At 45.2% G+C, this 19,723-nt stretch overlaps 1 protein-coding gene across 3 annotated transcripts in view; it reads left to right on the top strand.

Annotated features, from left to right (window-relative positions):
* The window catches only part of LOC139758115 (uncharacterized), a 357,618-nt gene extending 344,211 nt beyond the window's left edge, over positions 1–13,407 (top strand). For all 3 annotated transcript variants that reach the window (XM_071679216.1, XM_071679217.1, XM_071679215.1), the window contains one exon: positions 13,069–13,407. In XM_071679216.1, the coding sequence (XP_071535317.1) occupies positions 13,069–13,194 (126 nt within the window). In that variant the 3' untranslated portion in view covers positions 13,195–13,407. The remainder of the gene's footprint in view (positions 1–13,068) is intronic.
* The last annotated feature ends 6,316 nt before the right edge of the window (positions 13,408–19,723 follow it).

Here is a 19,723-nt window from a genome sequence, read left to right as displayed (position 1 = left end):
ACCGACCACAGGAACAAGTGACACACACCAGACAGACAGACACACACACACACACACACACACACATATATATATATATATATATATATATATATATATATATATATATATAGATAGATAGATAGATAGATAGATAGATATAGATAGGCATGTAGGTAGGTAGACGACATGGCGTGTTAGCTGTTCGTAAGGCCAAGACCCACCATGACGGAAAGATGGCCCCAGGTTGGCCACTGTGGACCAGATGACGGATCACCTCCCGCTAGCCTGTATGATGAGGTCATCTCCAGTGTAGAGAGAGCATTGTCGTCAAATCCAGCCGGCGCGTGTAGCAGCGATGACGCATTGCAGAACCCCCTTTCCCTGCAACGTGCACCCACCATAAACTTGAGTTATTTGGAAAGCCGAGGCAGAAGGAAAAGCGGGATTGCGTAATGCCGAACCATGCCGCGATTCAAGAATACAATGGCTCATTTCGTGATGCTGTCTGTGTGATGCGTTCGGATGGATACAATCCACCTCTGCTGCTTGCGTCTTCGCGGTAATGTGAATCTTGCAACTGGAGGCTGATGATTCCCCGTCGTGAATGATATGCCAGTGGGGAAATGTTAATGGCACGGCTCAATGCCTGCAATCACATGCTTTCGTATTATCATGCTTCAGCTGATTCTGATCCTTCAGGTTTCCAGGCTTGGTTTCAGGTGATTCTGACTCTCAAGGGATGTGGGTGTGGCTGATTGTGATTCCCTCTTTTCCGGAAAGGTTCCGGGCGTAGCGAAGCTGGTTTTGATACCATAGGGACTCAGAGACGTGGCTAAGCTGAATCTGATTACAGAGAGACTCAGAGACGTGGCTAAGCTGAATCTGATTACAGAGAGACTCAGAGACGTGGCTAAGCTGAATCTGATTACAGAGAGACTCAGAGACGTGGCTAAGCTGAATCTGATTACAGAGGGACTCAGAGGCGTGTCCTAAGCTGATTCTGATTCATTAGTATCGTTGGCGTGGCTAAGCTGAATCTGACCACAGAGTGACTCTGGCGGGGGGCCTGAGCCGACGCGGATTCTTAGGGGTTCCATACATGGCTCCGAACTGATGATGGGTCTTTCATATCGGTGGATGGCGTTCGTGTGAGTCATTCTGCGTGTGCACAGATCCCCGCTCTTCGTCCCTGGACGCACGAAGCTTTTGAATGATCACCGTAGGGTACAGAAAGCTTGAGTCGCCTTCCTCGCGTATAACAGCCGTGTGGGAAGGTGTGGGAAGAGAGAGCGAGACGGCGCGTCACGTCAGAACTGACCAATGTTCAGAACTGACCAGGTCTGATTGGTCATAGTCTCATCCCGGTAGTCGGGAAGGCTGAGCTCCAATCTTTCCGGTGCTCTGAAGGCTATTATAATAATTAGCATATTGTCCCGGCGTTCCACAAGGCATGGGATATCTAATCCAGGTTTTCAGGGGGCTTATTTCTTTTTTTTTTAATCATCATGCCTGTGTTTACAAGTGCTTACTTCATCATCCCTGTTTTAACAGAGCGTATTTGGCCATCGCGGTCTTCAGAGAGAGGTGTCTGTTATCCCAGCATTCTCCAAGCTTGATGTATCATTCCGCTGTTGATAAAAAGTGCAATCATCATCACGATATTCAAACAAAGCTTGATTATTTTTTTTTTATTATTGTTATTCCAGGATACGAAGAGCTTTGTTGATCGCCTGGCTTCTGTGAAAACAGAATCGTTATCATGACGTGCACCTACATCGATTCATCGTATATATATATATATATATATATATATATATATATATATATATATATATATATATATACACAATATTTTAAGATACTGGCGTGCAGAAAGCTTAATTCTTTGCACTTATGATCCCAACGCGCAAAAAGCTTAAATCTTCACATCGATCATCTCCGTCGGCAGAAAGCACAATTCTTCACATTTATCATCTCGGCTCGTAAAAAGCCTCCCGACAATTCTTCACTTATATCTGTCTGTCGTGCAGTGAGCTTAATACTTCATTATCCTGCAGTGAGTAATGTATAATCCCTCACAACGATATCTATCTATCTATCTATCTATCTATCTATCTATCTATCTATCTATATATATATATATATATATATATATATATATATATATATAACAAACCTCCAACAGCCAGGATTGAACCCGGGACCCTGCGTGGCTGGCGGGAGCACTATAGCTCGGTTGTGATCACGCAGGAGTCCCGGGTTCGATCCTGGCTATTGTAGGTTTGTATGTTATATGGAAGTGCGCGTTCATATGCTGTATATTCGTGTGTGTGTGTGTGTGTGTGTGTGTGTGTGTGTGTGTGTGTGTGTAGTCACTCGAGGGAGCACAGCGCATAACAATATTCAGATTTTTTTTTATGTTCACCTTAATACGAAGCTTCTCGGCTTTTGTTCTGTGTTTCACTCTCTGTCTTGGGATCGGCCAGGTTATGGTATTCATTTTGATTATGGCTTAAACCCGCCAAGCCCTTTGGGCCATAATTAACATGGGCTTAAACGCGGCAAGCCTTTCTCGTCTCTTAATTAATCGGGGTGTATGCCCACCCAAAACCCCCGCTTTCTGATGAACATAGCTTGAAATCCGCCAAGTATTCTGTCTCAAATGAATTGTGTTGAACTCACCAAGCCATCGGTCTATTTCTCTTTTTTTTTTTTAACCGTTGCTTAAACTTTCCAAGCCGTTGATTTTCTGGTTAACCTTGGCTTAATCTCTCCCCAACCTTTGGGTTTCTAATTAACCGTAGGTTAAACTCTCTGAACTCTTGCTTTTCTAATTAACCACGGCTAAGACTCTCCTAATCTTCGTGTTTCTAATTAACCGTGGGTTAAAACTCCCCATACCTTTAGGGCCTTTAATTAACCGTGACTTAAACTCTCCATACCCTTGTGTTTCTGATTAACAGTGAATTAAACTTGCCAAAACCCATAGCTTTCTAATTAACCGTGGCTTAAACAGTACCAACGCTTGGATTTCTAATCGCCGTGGCTTAAAACTCTCCCAACCCTTGAGTTTGTAATTGCCGTGGCTTAAAACTCTCCCAACCCTTGAGTTTCTGATTAACCGTGGCTTAAACCCGCCTGGCCCTTGGCCTTTAGTATTTTAAACCTTCCATAAACCCCACCAAGCCTTCGGTTCTCCCCCTTAACCCGTATATATTAGACCGGCCGACCTCTCGGTGTCTACCAAACACTCGCCGACCCTAGTGGCCCGCGACGCCATGTCCCTCAAAGCATGATTATTTTGCTCGCTCGTCAAGACCGTGGTCCAGAAAAAGAAAAAAAAAAAAAAAAGAAAAATCTCTTGGTATTCTGACGTGGTCCAGGTACCCTGAAGGGAGGCCCTCGGTTGTTTATATTTTAAATTTAGCATAAAACCTCCCCGAATTGTCTGGTCCGACCTTGCCATGAATCCTTCGGAGTGAGGGAGTGAGGGAGGGAGGGATTCTCAGTATTTTAAACCTGGCGTGAACCTGGCAAGATGGGAACTCTCATTCAATTTAGCTGTGTTCCGGCCCCGCTTGAATATGGAACAGACGCCGACTCTCGCACACCTTTTTCTTTTTTTTTTTTCTTTTCTTTCGCTTCCCTCAGGAATTGTGGGTGGAAAAATGTGTAGGTTTAGTTTTGCTTTCTCTCTTTTTTTTTTTTATTGTGGCAACATGCAATATCTCTATGTTTGTGACCAAGTGTAGGAGCTTTGGATCAAAGTGAAGTGTGTTTAGCGCGTCGTATTAGATGGACCAGCGCCTGGGGAGTGAGTGAGTGATGCCTGGATTTCCGATGTTTTCTGGCGTTTTGATAATGTTACAGCTATTATTACAGTTACCACCACCACAACCACTACGGTTACCACCACTACCACCACCACTACGGTTACCACCACAACCACCACCACTACGGTTACCACCACAACCACAACCACTACGGTTACCACCACAACCACAACCACTACGGTTACCACCACAACCACAACCACTACGGTTACCACCACAACCACTACGGTTACCACCACAACGGTTATCACCACCACTACCACCACTACGGTTACCATCACAACCACAACCACTACGGTTACCACCACAACCACAACCACTACGGTTACCACCACAACCACAACCACTACGGTTACCACCACAACCACTACGGTTACCACCACAACGGTTATCACCACCACTACCACCACTACGGTTACCACCACAACCACAACCACTACGGTTACCACCACAACCACCACCACTACGGTTACCACCACAACCACAACCACCACCACTACGGTTACCACCACAACCACAACCACCACCACTACGGTTACCACCACTACCACCATCAGTATTACAGTTACCACCACAACCATCATCACTATTACTGCCGCTGTTGTCTGGCACCACCATTACCCCCTTTACTCGTTCGGTAACGACTGGTTGGTGGTTACACACGTTGGTCACCGTTGGATTTGTTTGCCAGCGCTGTGCGTCTTTGTCTACCGTGGTGTTTGATGTTTTTACCCGGGTGTTGTGCTTGTAAGCTTGTTTGCTCAAGATCTGGGCCGGTAAGTTTTTATTTTTGATACGTCCTTGCTGCTATGTTGAACCAGGATTGTTCTTGTTTGTTTAATTAGCAGCTTTTCATCTTCATCAAGGACGTAAAATAAACTTGATGATAAAGATTTCTATTTTTCTAAATTCCCTCTTGGTGGTGAGGAATGTTCATAGTTTATATGTTTTTGGGTCATTGCATCTCCTTACTGCAGTAGTTGATGGTCGTGATGGTGTTTTAAGATTCGCCAGGTTTCCTCTTTGGAGCTGGTCCTCGCTTTCATTAACGGTATCTAACCCCATATTCCTCCTCTTCCGTAGTCCGAGACACTGCAGTGTTGTATACGTGTAGCAGGATGCGGAGGAGGATGCCTGGTATGTGTGAGGTTGTGTCCATCTGTGGGTGGACGTATTGGTTCCCTCCACGACAACCGAGAGAGAGTCTCCAGGACGAGATTAGATCCTTAATTGGTGTTTGGCTGGTCTATGGTGGGGTGAGGAGAGAGAGAGAGAGAGTCTCTTTGATTATGAGCCGAAAAGGTCAAAGTGTCTCGGAGTCGAAAAAGAAAGACGAGTTCAGTGCGACGACGTAATATCATCCAGCGTACCTGATCTTCTTTCGCTTATACACGTACATGGCTTCCCTCTCCCTGCTGCTGTGAGGAAGAAACACTGGAATTTTTTACTTCAGTGGGCAGGCTTAGTAAAGGTCACAGTGGGCCGAAGCAAGGGGAGGGCATGTACCCTTAGCTTGCTCCGGAACTATCAGTTCAGGTTTACCCTCTCTGACGAGATTTAAAGGTCGGCTTTACCCTGACACAGAAAAGAAAACGGTGGCGATTTTCTTTTCTTTTTTTTTTTTTTTACGACGTAAAGTCGTATGTATCCCAGAACGACGGTGACGTAAGTGCGGTGACGTCAGTTCTGCGTCAGTCTCGACCTAAGGCCTTCCCTCCCCCGGGACGAGGAAAATCCCCCCCATTGATTTTAATGGCCAAGGGGTCCGGGGAGTTAAGGCGGAGGTGGCCTAAAAACGAGGAAATGGTGTTTTTGAGGTATCTGGCAGTCGTGTACCATTAGCTCTAACCAGACCTCACATGGATGGTGGTAGTCGCGTCTGTGGTAGTGGTGGGGTTGTGGTAGTGAAGTGGCTATTTGGGACTGTTGACAGTGTAGGGATTGTGGTAATTGCAGTAGTGTAGGGGACGTTAGCGCCGTTGTAATGGAATAGCAGTTGTAGCTGTGCCAGTATGGGCCAACTAGGGTTTTTGGTAGTGTAGCTGTGGTTGTTTTAAGGGGTTGTGGTAGTGTACTGGTCGTTATAACTGGTAGTGTAAGTGTGGCGATGGTGTACTGGGAAGTTGATACTGCGGTTATATATTTGTCTGGGTATGTGGCACTTGTAGGTGGGATGGCGAAAATATAATGAATAAAAGTTGTGAAAATGAAGGATGGATAACATTTTGCTATGAAGCTGACCGTTGTACAACGGTGATTCAGGTGGTATGTATTGTGATGTAGTGGTAGTTAAGGTTGTGGCCAAGGGCTGACAAGCGAGGGTGTGGCAATGTACTGTGGGTATGATACCCTCACTCAATCTCATAGTAGTGGGAAGATCAGTCAGGTTTTCATGTGATGCACAGCCACATTAAATGGACCTGTGTTGTGGTGTGCAGACATGGCCTGTGGTGTGGTGTGCAGACACGGCAGGTGGTTGAAGAGCCCTGATGAAACTGTGAACTGGGTCTCCAGACTCACAGCTGTCGACAGCTTGCAGTGCTGTGAGAATGACACTTACACTGAAACAGCGTATTGAAAAAAAAAAAAAGATACATTTTTTCTCGACGACACAGAAGAATATTTAATTTAAGTCTTATTGTGACTCGAGTTAGGTACATTGTTCCAAACCGTAAATATAAATTTTTACGCATTGAATACTGTCGTCTGGGAAGGGGAGGATAAGGTAATCATTGTATTCGCCCTCGTGTGAGCAGGTGTTCCCGTCCGTCCAATTAGAATTAGTCACTGATATTGCCGATGTCCTCGTGAGGGTGCCAAGGGTAGTGGCTCAGGAGTCTGTGTGTGTGTGTGTGTGTGTGGGTGCTGGTGGCGTCAAGCCTCCTCAAAGATGATGATTCTTTTAATTCGACTCTGTGTGTGTGTGTGTGGGTGCTGGTGGCGTCAAGTCTCCTCCAAGATGATGATTCTTTTAATTCGACTCTTTGTGTGTGTGTGTGTGTGTGTGGGTGGGTGCTGGTGGCGTCAAGTCTCCTCCAAGATGATGATTCTTTTAATTCGACTCTTTGTGTGTGTGTGTGTGTGTGTGTGTGAGCGGCGACTCCTCGCCTTGTGGGAGCTGGTATCTATACACTCGCAGGATGCGTCCTCAATTTAACAGTGGGCTTTGGTAAGTGTTAAAGTCGCCTCTGGGGACGTTAGGAAGCGTTTGTTAGATTTATCGTTTCCAAGACTGTAACGTAACGTTACGTTGATCGTGAGTAAGCCGTTTTGCTTCACTTGTGGTGAACCAGCGACTCGTGGGCCTTAGAGAGAGAGAGAGAGAGAGGAAAAAGGGAAATTTTCAGGATACATAGCCATAGTGGCGGCCGTATCCGTTAACGTTGAGGGTAGAGGGGACCAGCGCGTCGACTTTCTGTAAGACTGGTGGTGGTGTGCGCTGTACTCTGCTGTACTGTACAGTACAGTAGTACACTGTGTGGATGGGTTTGGGAGAAATTACGCCGGATGCAGCTGAAGTGCGGGCCCCGGTGAGTATAAGGTCAAGAGATCGAAGGTCAAGGATAAGACTAGCTGCGTTGGAGTGTCGTTGGTTGTGTCTGAGCGTTCACTGATTGCCATGTACGTGTGTGAGAGAGTTCACTGGTTGCCATATACAGGTACGTGTGTTGGAGAGTTCAGTGATTATCACATGCTTGTGTCGGAGCGTTCGGCTATTGTCATATACGTGCGTCAGAGCGTTCAGTAATCGCCATATACGTGTGTCGGAGCGTTCAGTAATTGCAATATACGTGTGTCGGAGCGTTCAGTAATCGCCATATACGTGTGTCGGAGCGTTCATTGAGTACCGTACAAATGCCATCTGCATGTGTGTCATCTTACCTGGTGGGGGTCGTGTTGGACGAGGGCCAGGTCATGGAGGTGAAGGAACACCACTAGGTAGAACATGGCATTGATAACTTATAAATATTCTCTCTTTTTTTTTTTTATCTGTGAGATCGTAAGTGATGGCTAGTAATTTGAAAAAACAACGTGATTAAAAAGTTATTTAAATTTTACCTGATCCGATGAATATGCTTGTATTATTCCGATGGATGATGTCTATGAATTATCGGGAATTTACATGGTAATCAGTACTGGAACCGAGGTCTGGGTGGGAGGGAGGGAGGAGTCGTCTCCATCCTGGCCGCCTCCAGGTCGGGCGAGGCCGCATTGCAGCGTCTTTTTAACTGGCCGGGTCCTTTGACTTCGGATGCAGGCGTGCGTCCGTAGCCAGTGCATCCCGGCTCGTAGGCTACACTACCAAGGGATTGGTCAAGGTTTTTTCCCCTTGTCGAAATGCAGGTGGAACCGGGATGTTACGTGATATTGAGGGGCGATTTTCCCTCCGTACAGATTTCAAGTAAAATACGCCTTCCTTTGGCTTTTGTTTGTATTACCTATATCTATTTCTGTATCTATATATCTCTGTATCTGTCTGTCTATCTATCTATCTATCTCTATCTATCTATCTATCTCTATATCTATCTATCTATCTATCTATCTATCTATCTATCTATCTATCTATCTATCTATCTATCTATATATATATATATATATATATATATATATATATATATGTTTTCTGTTTATTTGACTTATTGGTTTCACCGTTGAATTCAGGGCATGTCGTTTTGATATGGTGAACGTGCATTTTTCTTGCATCTTCCGCACTTAACTTCAACCTTGTTACGGGAAGAGCCGGAGGAAACGTGGAGGTTTCTCTTTAGTGCTGAGGTGTTCGAGGGTCAGTCTGCGATGCGGACTAATCTTCAGAAATTACCTGGTCCAGCCAGTTCATCGACGAACTGGAAGACGTAAGCTGAGGATGTTTCGTATGTCGGGTATGAACAGGCGAGAGAAAACGTGTTGTATTTCGGGTATGAACAGGCGAGAGAAAACGTGTTGTGAGTAGTCTTTTTTTTTTTTTTTCTTTTTTTTTTTTTGCTCTCTTCATGTGGAGTCGCGAATGGGTGAGGTTCCCTCTCTCGATCTCCCACTCCATCCATCGTGTTGTATGTCTGGACGACGAGTTAAGTGGTTTATTATGATCACACGAGAGAGAGAGGTTGTCAGATTGGTCTCTCCATCTATGCCTGTGGTGTGGTGCAAGGGATAGCGTGCCCCCCGGCCGAAAATGCGCAGTTAAGGAGAGAAGCAAGAAATGTTCGTAGGGCCACGGACCTCCTCATACGCAACTTGTAAGATTGGGCCTTCTCATACGCAACTTGTAGGTTGGAACTTCTCATACGCAACTTGTAAGTTGGAACTTCTCATACGCAACTTGTAGATTGGACCTCCTCATACGCAACTTGTAGATTGGACCTCCTCATACGCAACTTGTAGATTGGACCTCCTCATACGCAACTTGTAGATTCGACCTCCTCATACGCAACTTGTAGATTCGACCTCCTCATACGCAACTTGTAGATTCGGACCTCCTCATACGCAACTTGTAGATTGATGTATATTTTTTTTATTCCCACCGCGACTTTTGGATCTATCTATGAAGTTGTTGATAAAACATCCCGATTCTCCAGTTCTTCGTAAAGTTTGTGGTCTGTCTTTGACGGAGCCAACTCGGCAAGAATTTAAAAGTTAATAAGAAATAAAACTTTCCTCAGATCTGTCGTAAACCCCAAAGTCGTCTCTGAAGGCTTTCAAAGCGATTAAAAGCCGTAGATGTCTATTTCCCATGAATTTGAAATTCAAACGAAGTGGAGTGAACTCCACAAGAGCGGTAAATATCATATAGGAAACAGCATCTCACTTGTCATTCTAACCCTAGTTTTTAGATCAGGCGTAACGGAGCTGACGTAGAGGTCAGGGAGGTCGCAGTTGAAGATCACAGTGACCCAGACAGCACGTGACCTGTCAGCAACATGTGCCACGGAACAAGCTTAATATCCCAGTCCGGATAATGGCTTCCAGCCCGGATGATATTTTCCAGCTCGGGTAATGGTTTCCCTCGTGGATTATCACACTGACTTCCTTTTGGTTGAGTTAATCCCGTGGTTGGTTTTTTTCATAATTACGTAAGGTGAGCGGGGTCAGTGAGAACGATGTTGATCATTTACATGAAGCTAATGAAAGCATTAATTATTTGTGTGTGTTGATACATGTTCCTAAAGGCGATCTCTGATGACCGTGATGGCAGTCTCGATCACTTTCAAACTTAAGGAACCCAGTGGTGATTATGGAGGTGTAAACCATTGTGTTGGGGGGGTATTAGAATTATTTTATGATGGTGCTCATCATTCATTGGAGTTAGTGAGATGTTGGACGACGACGACGATGATAATGGTGTTGCTTACGCCGTTAGATCAGAGTCAATATTGCCTCCGACCCCACATTGTGCCGCCAGTGTACCGAGCGACGCGCAAGTTAGGTTAGGATAACAGTGCAATCAGACCCATGACACTTGCATCAGTTTGCGCTGGCTTGATCCCATTGTTGGAGGGGGTTGGCATTGTCCAGTGTATCAAGACAGAGTGCCCGGCTTTGAGTCTGTGGGCCACAGCCAATAACGCTGTGTTAGCCCGGCTGGCCAGGGAGGGAATCGAAGCCTGGTCTTGTAAGGTGGGCCTTGGAAAACTAGGTGCGATAAACCTGGTCGTGTTTGGGTCGGGGTCACACGGGATACGTCATGCATACGGTGGTGAACGTATATATTGCTTGCTTGTCGGAATGAAGCGTTCAAGAGGTACGTTACGTTCGTTAGTCGACGTGTGAAGGATATGTTGGTTTAGGAAAGATACCTTACATGGTTATATATATGTATATATATATATATATATATATATATATATATATATATATATATATATATATATATATATATATATGATTCCTCTCGGAGTCTTCAGAGTCTTGCTGAAGTCCTCGAATTTCAGTCTTACAGAGGCATTGAGTGCGTGTCGTGATGATATACAAGAGATGCGTTTCAAGAAGCACTGATTTCTACAGACTTATATTATTGCCTTCTGAGAATCCTAGCCCCATTTTCTAACGGCGATAAGTCACTCTTGTGTAATTGCCTTCCTGCTGGGAGACACATTTCCTCTTGAATAAACAAGAGACATTTTTCATCTGTTATCGACTCGAGATAACGAGTTAGATTTGCTAATCTGGAAGATAGATTACTTCGTTTTGCGTGACGAGATTTGGATTGCTTGTGCTGCCCTGAAACAGCATAGGGTGAACTAGGGTCTTGGCTTAGGTTTTATGGTATATTTTTTTTTTGTTTGGTTTTGTCATATGTAAAATCCTTTGGTCTCATCAGAGGGCGAACCCTTTCTTCCTTAGCGAAAGAACCCGCTGTCCCCCGTGGCTCTCTGGAGCCAGTAACTCCCACGAGTAGTACGGCGGCCTGGCCTTTGACCGAACTCTTAAGGCTCAGGTTAAAGTCCAAAGAGAACATGTACCCTCGAGTCGTCCCGTCGAGCTGACGAAGGGGGCCTCACCTCCGTACTCAGCGGGGATCGTGTTGTGAGAGTCATCCCCGCCTTGTTGACGGCTGTGCCGTAGCCTCCCACCGTAGCCACCGCACCCATCGCCAACCAGCGTTCTTGCCCAACGTCCCACAAGCCTAGCCTTCACCAGTCACGCCCGCGGCGGCTCGCCTCGCTGTCATTATGAGACTGTAATTATTACCACTCCCGTTCACGCGGGAAGGGCCCTGGGTGCTGGGGAGGGCGGGCGCAGAGGGCGCTAATAAATGGTCATCAGGGGGAGTTACACGGAGATTTATTGAGGGAGAGGTCGCTCGTGAGAGCACCTGCCGCCTTTTTGACGAGCGAGGGAGGAAGGGAAGGTATGCTTGACTCCCACCAGACCATTGGGTTTTGTTATTGTGTGAGATCGTCACGCACCTTGAATCCAGAACCGGCGCTGCATATATATATATATATATATATATATATATATATATATATATATATATATATATATTCCTATGAGTCCACGGGGAAAATGAAACACGATAAGTTCCCAAGTTCACTTTCGTGTAATAATCACATCATCAGAGGAGACACAAGAGAGAAATATAACAGTCAGTTGATATACATCGAAGAGACGTAGCTAGGACGCCATTTGGTAAACATGCGATTGTCCAAGACAGACAACGAGCGTATCATAAGTTTATTATGTAGACACCAAGGGGAATAGTTTACGAATTATATATATATATATATATATATATATATATATATATATATATATATATATATATATATATATATATATATATATGCGTATTTACTCATAAAGCAGTCATAGGCTTCATAACCCTGGAGTTTTTGTGTGTGTTTTTTTTCGCTGAAGTTGTAAGTTACTCTTGAATAATTGTGTGCGCGTTTTACATGTAAACATTTTATTGTTAACATACTGTAGTGTGCAAGCAGTATATTTGTTTTAGCTCTATTATTTAAGCATTTTTTTTTTCCCCCCCCAGTGTTTTTCTAGATTCATTTTTATGTTCCATGTCAAATATTTTGAGCGATGTTGTTAACATATCCCCTGCCTGTCTCTCCCCCCCCAACAGTTGCCCATGGGTAGTGGTATAATGGGTCTGACTCCCTAACCCATGATCTGGTACCCATAAACCTACTCCTGCTACATTGACACAATGTTGAGTTGCGTAGATGGTAATTCTCTCTCTCTCTCTCTCTCTCTCTCTCTCTCTCTCTCTCTCTCTCTCTCTCTCTCTCTCTCTCTCTCTCTCTCTCACTCTCTCTCTCTCTCTCTCTCTCTCTCTCTCTCTCTCTCTCTCTCTCTCTCTCTCTATCTATCTATCTATCTTTCTCTCTCTCTCTATAACACATCCAGCTGACTGAAACAAAAGTACATAGAATGCTCTCATCGTATGATTTTGGTTCAAGTAAAGCTTACTTCAATGAAAATTTTACTGTTACCTTTACAGTGGGTCATAGTTTCGTCATTGTTTTCATTAGATTATTAGTTCCTGTTTGTGTTATGTGGATTCATCTAGGCCTTTATTACTTCTTGTGTGTGTGTTTGATTTACGAACTCGCGTTCTAGATTTCATCTCTTGCTACAGTAGTGCCAACACCTTTCTTGTTGGTATAGTGGCCAGGCATGCGCACTGGTGTAGAGACGACACCTTGCACCACAGGTGTAGTGGCCAGGCACTGCTGTAATGACCACAGGGGGGATGTGTAGTGGTATAACGAGGTCTGTTTGTGTGTACCCGCAGGCGCTGGTGCTGCCGCCGCTGGCCCGGTGGCCATACGAAGCCGGCTGGACCTTCACGACCTGGTTCCGTCTGGACCCCATCAACTCCGTCAACATCGAGAGGGAGAAGCCCTATCTTTACTGGTGAGTACAGCCCTCCCTCCCGTGCACATCCCTCCACTGTTTGACTCTGCATACACACGGGGATGTTCATGCACGCACCACGCGTAATGAAGGTACACGCACACCCACACATTCGTGTCTGCTTACACTTAAACACGTATTTAAGTACAGGTGTTCTTAAACACGTCTTTAGAATGACTATTATTCCTTATATATGTACCCCAGGGAATTATTATTATGCCTGGTAAGTTATTAAAGTGTCTCAGAGGTTCTGTTTTACTCAATATAATGTGTGCCAAAGATAGCACTTACGCTATTTAAGTTGATGGAAGGCGTATGAGTGAGCCATTATGCTCGGTAAGTTTATGGCAAGAGTATGTAAGGTGAACTGTTGTTATAAATAAGTTAATGGAAGGTGAACTAGTATTCTGGGTATGTTAATGAAAGATGTGTCCTAAAGGCAGTGTTATATCTTGCGATTTTATGGAATCGGTGTGTAAACGAAATTTTAGGTGTTATGAATTAATGGGAGGCCAGTCTTGAAGCTGTTTGACATAAGAGGTTATTGGAAGGTGTGGCTGCAACAAATACTGTGCCCCATGATGTGGTGGACAGTGGGCCTTTCGAGGAGGGTCACTGGTATTGAATCAGCGAGCTATCATCTGGCGGCGTAGACCCGCATGGAGTTAGGGCCTCTCTCCGATAATGAGGTACGTAGGAAATTTAAGGAAAGAAATTCTCACGCGCACACAACGCAGACGTTCGAGTACCACCGATCAGGGAAGGTACTATATATTGCCTAGGGATCTGGTGGGTGGTCAGTGACGGCGGCGCATTGAAGCAACACTGCAAGTGACCGTCGAGTTCCCATCCTTGCCCCACGGTGCTGTCGTCTTTTTGCCTCACCCACGCGTGGGCTGTCAGCCCACAAACATGCACTCACTCCATCCCACCCGTAACACTTTGACAACACGTGCCTCTTCCGTTTCCCTGCGGTGAGCTCTACGCGCTAGTCCTGTCTCGTGACATAATCGCATGTTAAGGAAGATGTGAAGAGGATGCTCTACGTGTGTAGAACTCTCGCTCCATACGGTACAAATAGGTCATTTTGAATATGTCTTTGCGCATTCTGAAGTATGTCAGATTTTTAAAGAGTACACCTTGTAGTTTGAGATAAGGGTTTCCACGAGTGTAGAACACCCTCCACGTTCTGTGCAAATTGGTAATTACACACACACACACACACACACACACACAAGTTGGTGATCAACAGGTCTTGGTGAAGTTGGCAGTGCTTACGTCAGATGTTGTGGAATGTAAACACCAGGTGTGGTTGGTGGGAGGCGGGCAGGCCAGGACCCAAGTGGTGCTCGCGTCCATCATCCTTGCGATTGATTGATTTGCACTGGTGAACCCAGCAGACTCATTGTGCACCCCGTGCTCCTCCTGTGAGCGATAGCGCAAAAGGATTACAGGGGGTCACAACGGGACATCATCAACATCATCATCATCACATGCTGCACTGGAACCCGCTGGTGCCGGAGCCGCGCTCCTTCCACCTCCCTTGCTGGTGCAGATATGGCACGTCCCTCACACGCTAACACGGTAACGGGATCTTCGATGACCTGTTGATGTTGTTGACGTGTGTGGGGCTGAGCAACACACCGACGCTATTGTTAGCTTGGACAGCGGCGACGTCTAAGGTATATCCGCTCCTCACCAACGTATTTTATGTTTCTGGTGATTTACGTGATTATATATATATATATATATATATATATATATATATATATATATATATATATATATATATATATATATATATATATATATATCCCTGGGGATAGGGGAGAAAGAATACTTCCCACGTATTCCCTGCGTGTCGTAGAAGGCGACTAAAAGGGAAGGGAGCGGGGGCTGGAAATCCTCCCCTCTCGTTTTTTTTTTTTTTTCCAAAAGAAGGAACAGAGGAGAGGTCCAGGTGAGGATATTCCCTCAAAGGCTCAGTCCTCTGTCCTTAACGCTACCTCGCTATCGCGGGAAATAGCGAATAGTATGAAAAAAAAAAAAAAAAAAAAAAATATATATATATATATATATATATATATATATATATATATATATATATATATATATATATATATCGCATATATATCTCGCTACCTCGCAAACGCGGGAGACAGCGGCAAAAAAAAAAGAAAAAAATTATATATATATATATATATATATATATATATATATATATATATATATATATATATATATATATATATATACAGAGAGAGAGAGAGAGAGAGAGAGAGAGAGAGAGAGAGAGGGGTTGCCTGACTCCGCCTGCTCGTGGTTAAACGGCAAGTTGAAGACTTCCCCTCGGCGATGATGTATCATTGCCAGCGGACGAAAGCTAGTACACTTTCGTCGAGGAGCTTCTTGCTTCACTGGGGCCCATAAGTAACCTGCTGCGGATTGTAGCGTCGCCCTGAAGCTGCGAAAGACCCTCAGAAGGATGCCTGGGGTTATATATATATATATATATATATATATATATATATATATATATATACACACACACACACGATTGCTGTTCTTCTGATGCAGAACCATTATCTGTATAGGATTAATTTGATTACAAAATATTAATTCGAGATTTAATTGGCCGTATAATGAACCAATATTTGGTATATATTTACATTGGTAATTCAGATACATGTACGGTTGAATTTTTATCGGTTCACAGCGAAAATATGACCATCGTTTCACCTCCCCGGCACCAGCGATTCAGCTCACACCAACGACACCATTTCTCTACAACTGGCTCCGGATGTGCCCAGACTTCGGAAGAACACCTGCAGTGATGCTGTACTAAAACGTCAGCGGACGGAAAAAGAGCACAGTGTCATGGAGGACCTTCCAGCTCCCAAAGGAGCCCACCTTACCCCCTGCTCTCACGTGTAGCACTGCCTCGAAGCTGCAAGAGCCCCCTCCCATCAAATGGGTCCAGGGGGTCAACCTGGCGAGCTACGTAACAAGCCCTTAACATTCTGGCCGATTAGTGTCAAGTCCAGGAGGCATGACGGGATGGTGGGAGTATGGCTCTAGCTTTGAGTGAGTGGCAAGTTGCTTCACTCTACTGAGATTAGGCGGGAACAGGCGGCAGCATGGGTCCCGAAGGCCTTGGTTGATGGGAGGGCGTAGAGGGGGACGAGAGGCAGCGCGAGTCCTGAAGGACGTGGTAGTGTTAGGAGAAGGCGTAGATAGCCAGGCTCCTGGGTGCAGTTGGTAGCCAAGATCCCGGGGACGTGTAATGTGTATAGGGTCAGCCGAGGTACCTGAAGGTTATGGGCGTGGGCGGCAGCCATCACCTGGGATTTGTGGGGCGGCCTGGGTCCTGGTGGGTGGATGGGTTCTCGCCTGGCCAGTGGTCTAGGTACCGAAGTGAGTGGACGGCTGTGGCGTGCTGGCGGCCGGTGTGGAGCGCGGTGGGCGTGGGCGGTAACGAGGTTTCTTCCTACGCTCTCATCATGGTGGATCAGTCTGGAACACACGGATTGTGTTACTAATCACCGCGCCTCTTTCTCTCTCTCTCTCTCTCTCGATCGGTCATGGTGCTAGGGGAAGGATGTGATCGATGAATTCTCTCTTATTATCATCATTCATCATCCTGTGCTCTGAAGAACCGTGGAAGGCGGCGGCCTTATCCATAACCGACTTGCTTGAACAAGGAGCGTGGTTGTGTTGTGTGTATACTCTTGTGTATACATACGTAATGAACAGCTTCCGCTCTCCTGCTCCATTTATTTGAAAATTTTTTTTGGACGGTGTTTTCCTGTGCCAGATTTAATATTCATGATTCAACAGAGTGAAACATGACTAACATATCGTATGTATTACACGGTGAATTACGTCCAGTTGTCAGACTTGCGTCCACGTGTGCCGACTGTGGGGAAATGACGTGGGCTTGAAGCTGAGAACCCATCGCCATAGGCCAGCTTGGCCTAGACCTTCGCGTCTACCAACTTTAACTCGCCTCTCTGCTAGTCTGACGAACCTTGGCCGGCTCTTTCATAACTTAGGACGCTCTGGGCACCGCCAAGTTTTCATGACTTGTTTACTCCCAGCTTCTTGTGGTGATTCGGACGTTATGGCACGCATTCTGAAGGATCTTTATGCACGCTGCACCAGCTTGTAAGCACGTGTCCTTGAAGGAACCTAATGGGAGAACGTGTTTAATTCAAAGTAATAGGACGGTGTATTACCTTCGTGGAATGGGGAAGTGGGTTTGAAAAGCCCAAGTTTACCTTTATTGTGTATTAGTTATTGGATGGATTTATTTCTTTACGTAATTAGGTGAAGGTTTTGCGATTCAGGTGCTGCAAGGGCGATTTCTTTTCTTCTTCTTTATTCAAGTGTTGCCTGGTCTTTGTCGACCTCTGGGCACAGCGTAACGACCCCGCCCCCTCACGTATGGATAGCCTGACTTTTGACGTAACTCATCAAGTCATACCGTCGTGCTCAGGAAGTTGAGAGAGGCGGACGGCTCAGTATTTTTAATCGTTGGGCTCGCTGGACGGATTGAAAATTCGAGTCATCTTCGCTCGTTTGTATCGTTTTTACTCATTTGTTATACTGTTCTTACGTGGGAGCTGTGTATGGTGTCTGTGTTATAGGCTTTTCTGCTCTGGTTGTGAGATAGAAGACCTATGTCTCTCGGCTGTTTTTAGTTGGAATTATGTAAATAACGTGAATCATTTCACATGGTAGCACCAGAAAGGTTCAGCCCTGTCAACGAAAATCTTTGCATAGTTTGCCCCATGCAGAGTGGTCAGATTTCACATTTTCGTCCCCAGAATATTTTGCCAAGTGTTTAAGCACCGTAGCTAAACCACAGTGATGACTTATTATAGTGTATGGTGGATGCAGGGGATGATATTCTGCAGCGGAGTGTTTCGGCTGTGGTCTCGTATGATTCGTCTTGGTTACAGACTCCGGAGGAAAGGAATGAGGCCGTGTATACCCAGAGGCATGATGCCCTTGGGGGCCGAGGGCGAAAGTTAGTCAGTCCGACCCGGGAGACCACGAGAGGAGCAACATGTCCGTAGGAGATACTCGAAGGGAGGGGAAATTTGGTCAGTCTTTGGAGGTTTGCTTTCATAAGCTGGTACGCGTCGCTTCCACCAGCAATCCATTGTTGTAGGTTTCTTCTTCTTCTTCTTCTTCTTCTTCTTCTTCTTCATCTTCTTCTTCTTCTTCTTCTTCTTCTTCTTCTTCTTCTTCTTTTCTTCCTCGTCTTCGTCTTCTTCTTCTTCTTCTTCTTCTTCTTCTTCTTCTTCTTCTTCCTCATCTTCTTCATCTGCTTCTTCCTTTTCTTCTTCTTCACTCTCTTCACTGAATGACTTTCGTATTACCTTTGTAGGGTAGAGTCAGCTACCCCACATTTTTGAGCCCAGATTGCTCACGATACCAAGAAATCCCAGAAGCCGAGAGAGGTCTGGAGGCATCTGATACACAGCTTTTTGGAACAACTTTGAAGTTTCAGATATTTCATATCATGTGGCATTTTTACAGTGAGACAGTTTTGTGAAATTGGACCGGTAATGTTTCGGTGTTAAATATTCTGTGAATTGTCAACCATCGAGGGTTTATAGAAATCGGGTAAATTGCTTCGAACTCCGATTATGGTCAGCGATTGCCACGTGGATGAATTTAAACCAGGGCGGAATTACATCAACGTTTTACTGATACCTTAAATTGCCACGTCAGAAACACAAATTATTTAACCCCTTGAGCATTAGGGTGACAACCCTTTAGCGAGACGGTACGACGATGCTCGTGAGTCGTCCCGTCGTGTAGGGAAGGCTGTGTGTGTGTGGAGCGAGTCGCATCCTACATTGTCCCGAGCGCCAGCGTCGTATTAGAGTATCCTGAATACCGCTTGAGTTGTGCACGTCACTGGGTATCGCAGCTCCCAGGAGCGAAGGTCAAGTCTAGTATCTCCTTCATTGAGAGAGTAATGTTCGTTAGTTTTAATGCTAGGTAATCTGTTTGATCCAGTCAGCCTAACTAGGCTTGAAGCTTGTCCAGGGAAATTAGCAGTATACAGAAGCTCTGGTCTTCCCCCCACAATGTAAAAGTTCGAAATTAGAAAATAATTTGGTTAAGAGGTATGTATTATATCTCCAGCTTCATCTCCCAGAGAATCGGTATCCTGCGTCTAAAAGTAGCCACAGATTTCCAGCAAGGAATTTTAAAGGTGATATTGTCAGTTCTGCCTCATACGTAACATACTTATCGCCTGGACCTTGAAGATTCTATAGGGAAGTAGGCTTGGTGACGTCTCGAAGGATGAAGACAATAGTACGCTTGGCATGTGACGATGTTGACTTTCACTTACCATTGAAGAATTAATGTTTGTTAGTCTGTTATACAGTAGGTTTTCATCCCGCTCATCTGTAACCACAGGAACAGTGAACAGTGGCTGGGAAAAGAAACTCTTTTGCTTTTCGTCGCCGGACTTGCCAGTTTTAGAGGCATCGCCTGACTTTAGAGTTTAAAGA

This window comes from Panulirus ornatus, chromosome 29, assembly GCF_036320965.1.
Source record: "Panulirus ornatus isolate Po-2019 chromosome 29, ASM3632096v1, whole genome shotgun sequence".
Lineage (NCBI taxonomy): Eukaryota > Metazoa > Arthropoda > Malacostraca > Decapoda > Palinuridae > Panulirus > Panulirus ornatus.
Note: the sequence above shows the minus strand (reverse complement) of the source record. Positions and strands in the feature narration are given on the sequence as shown.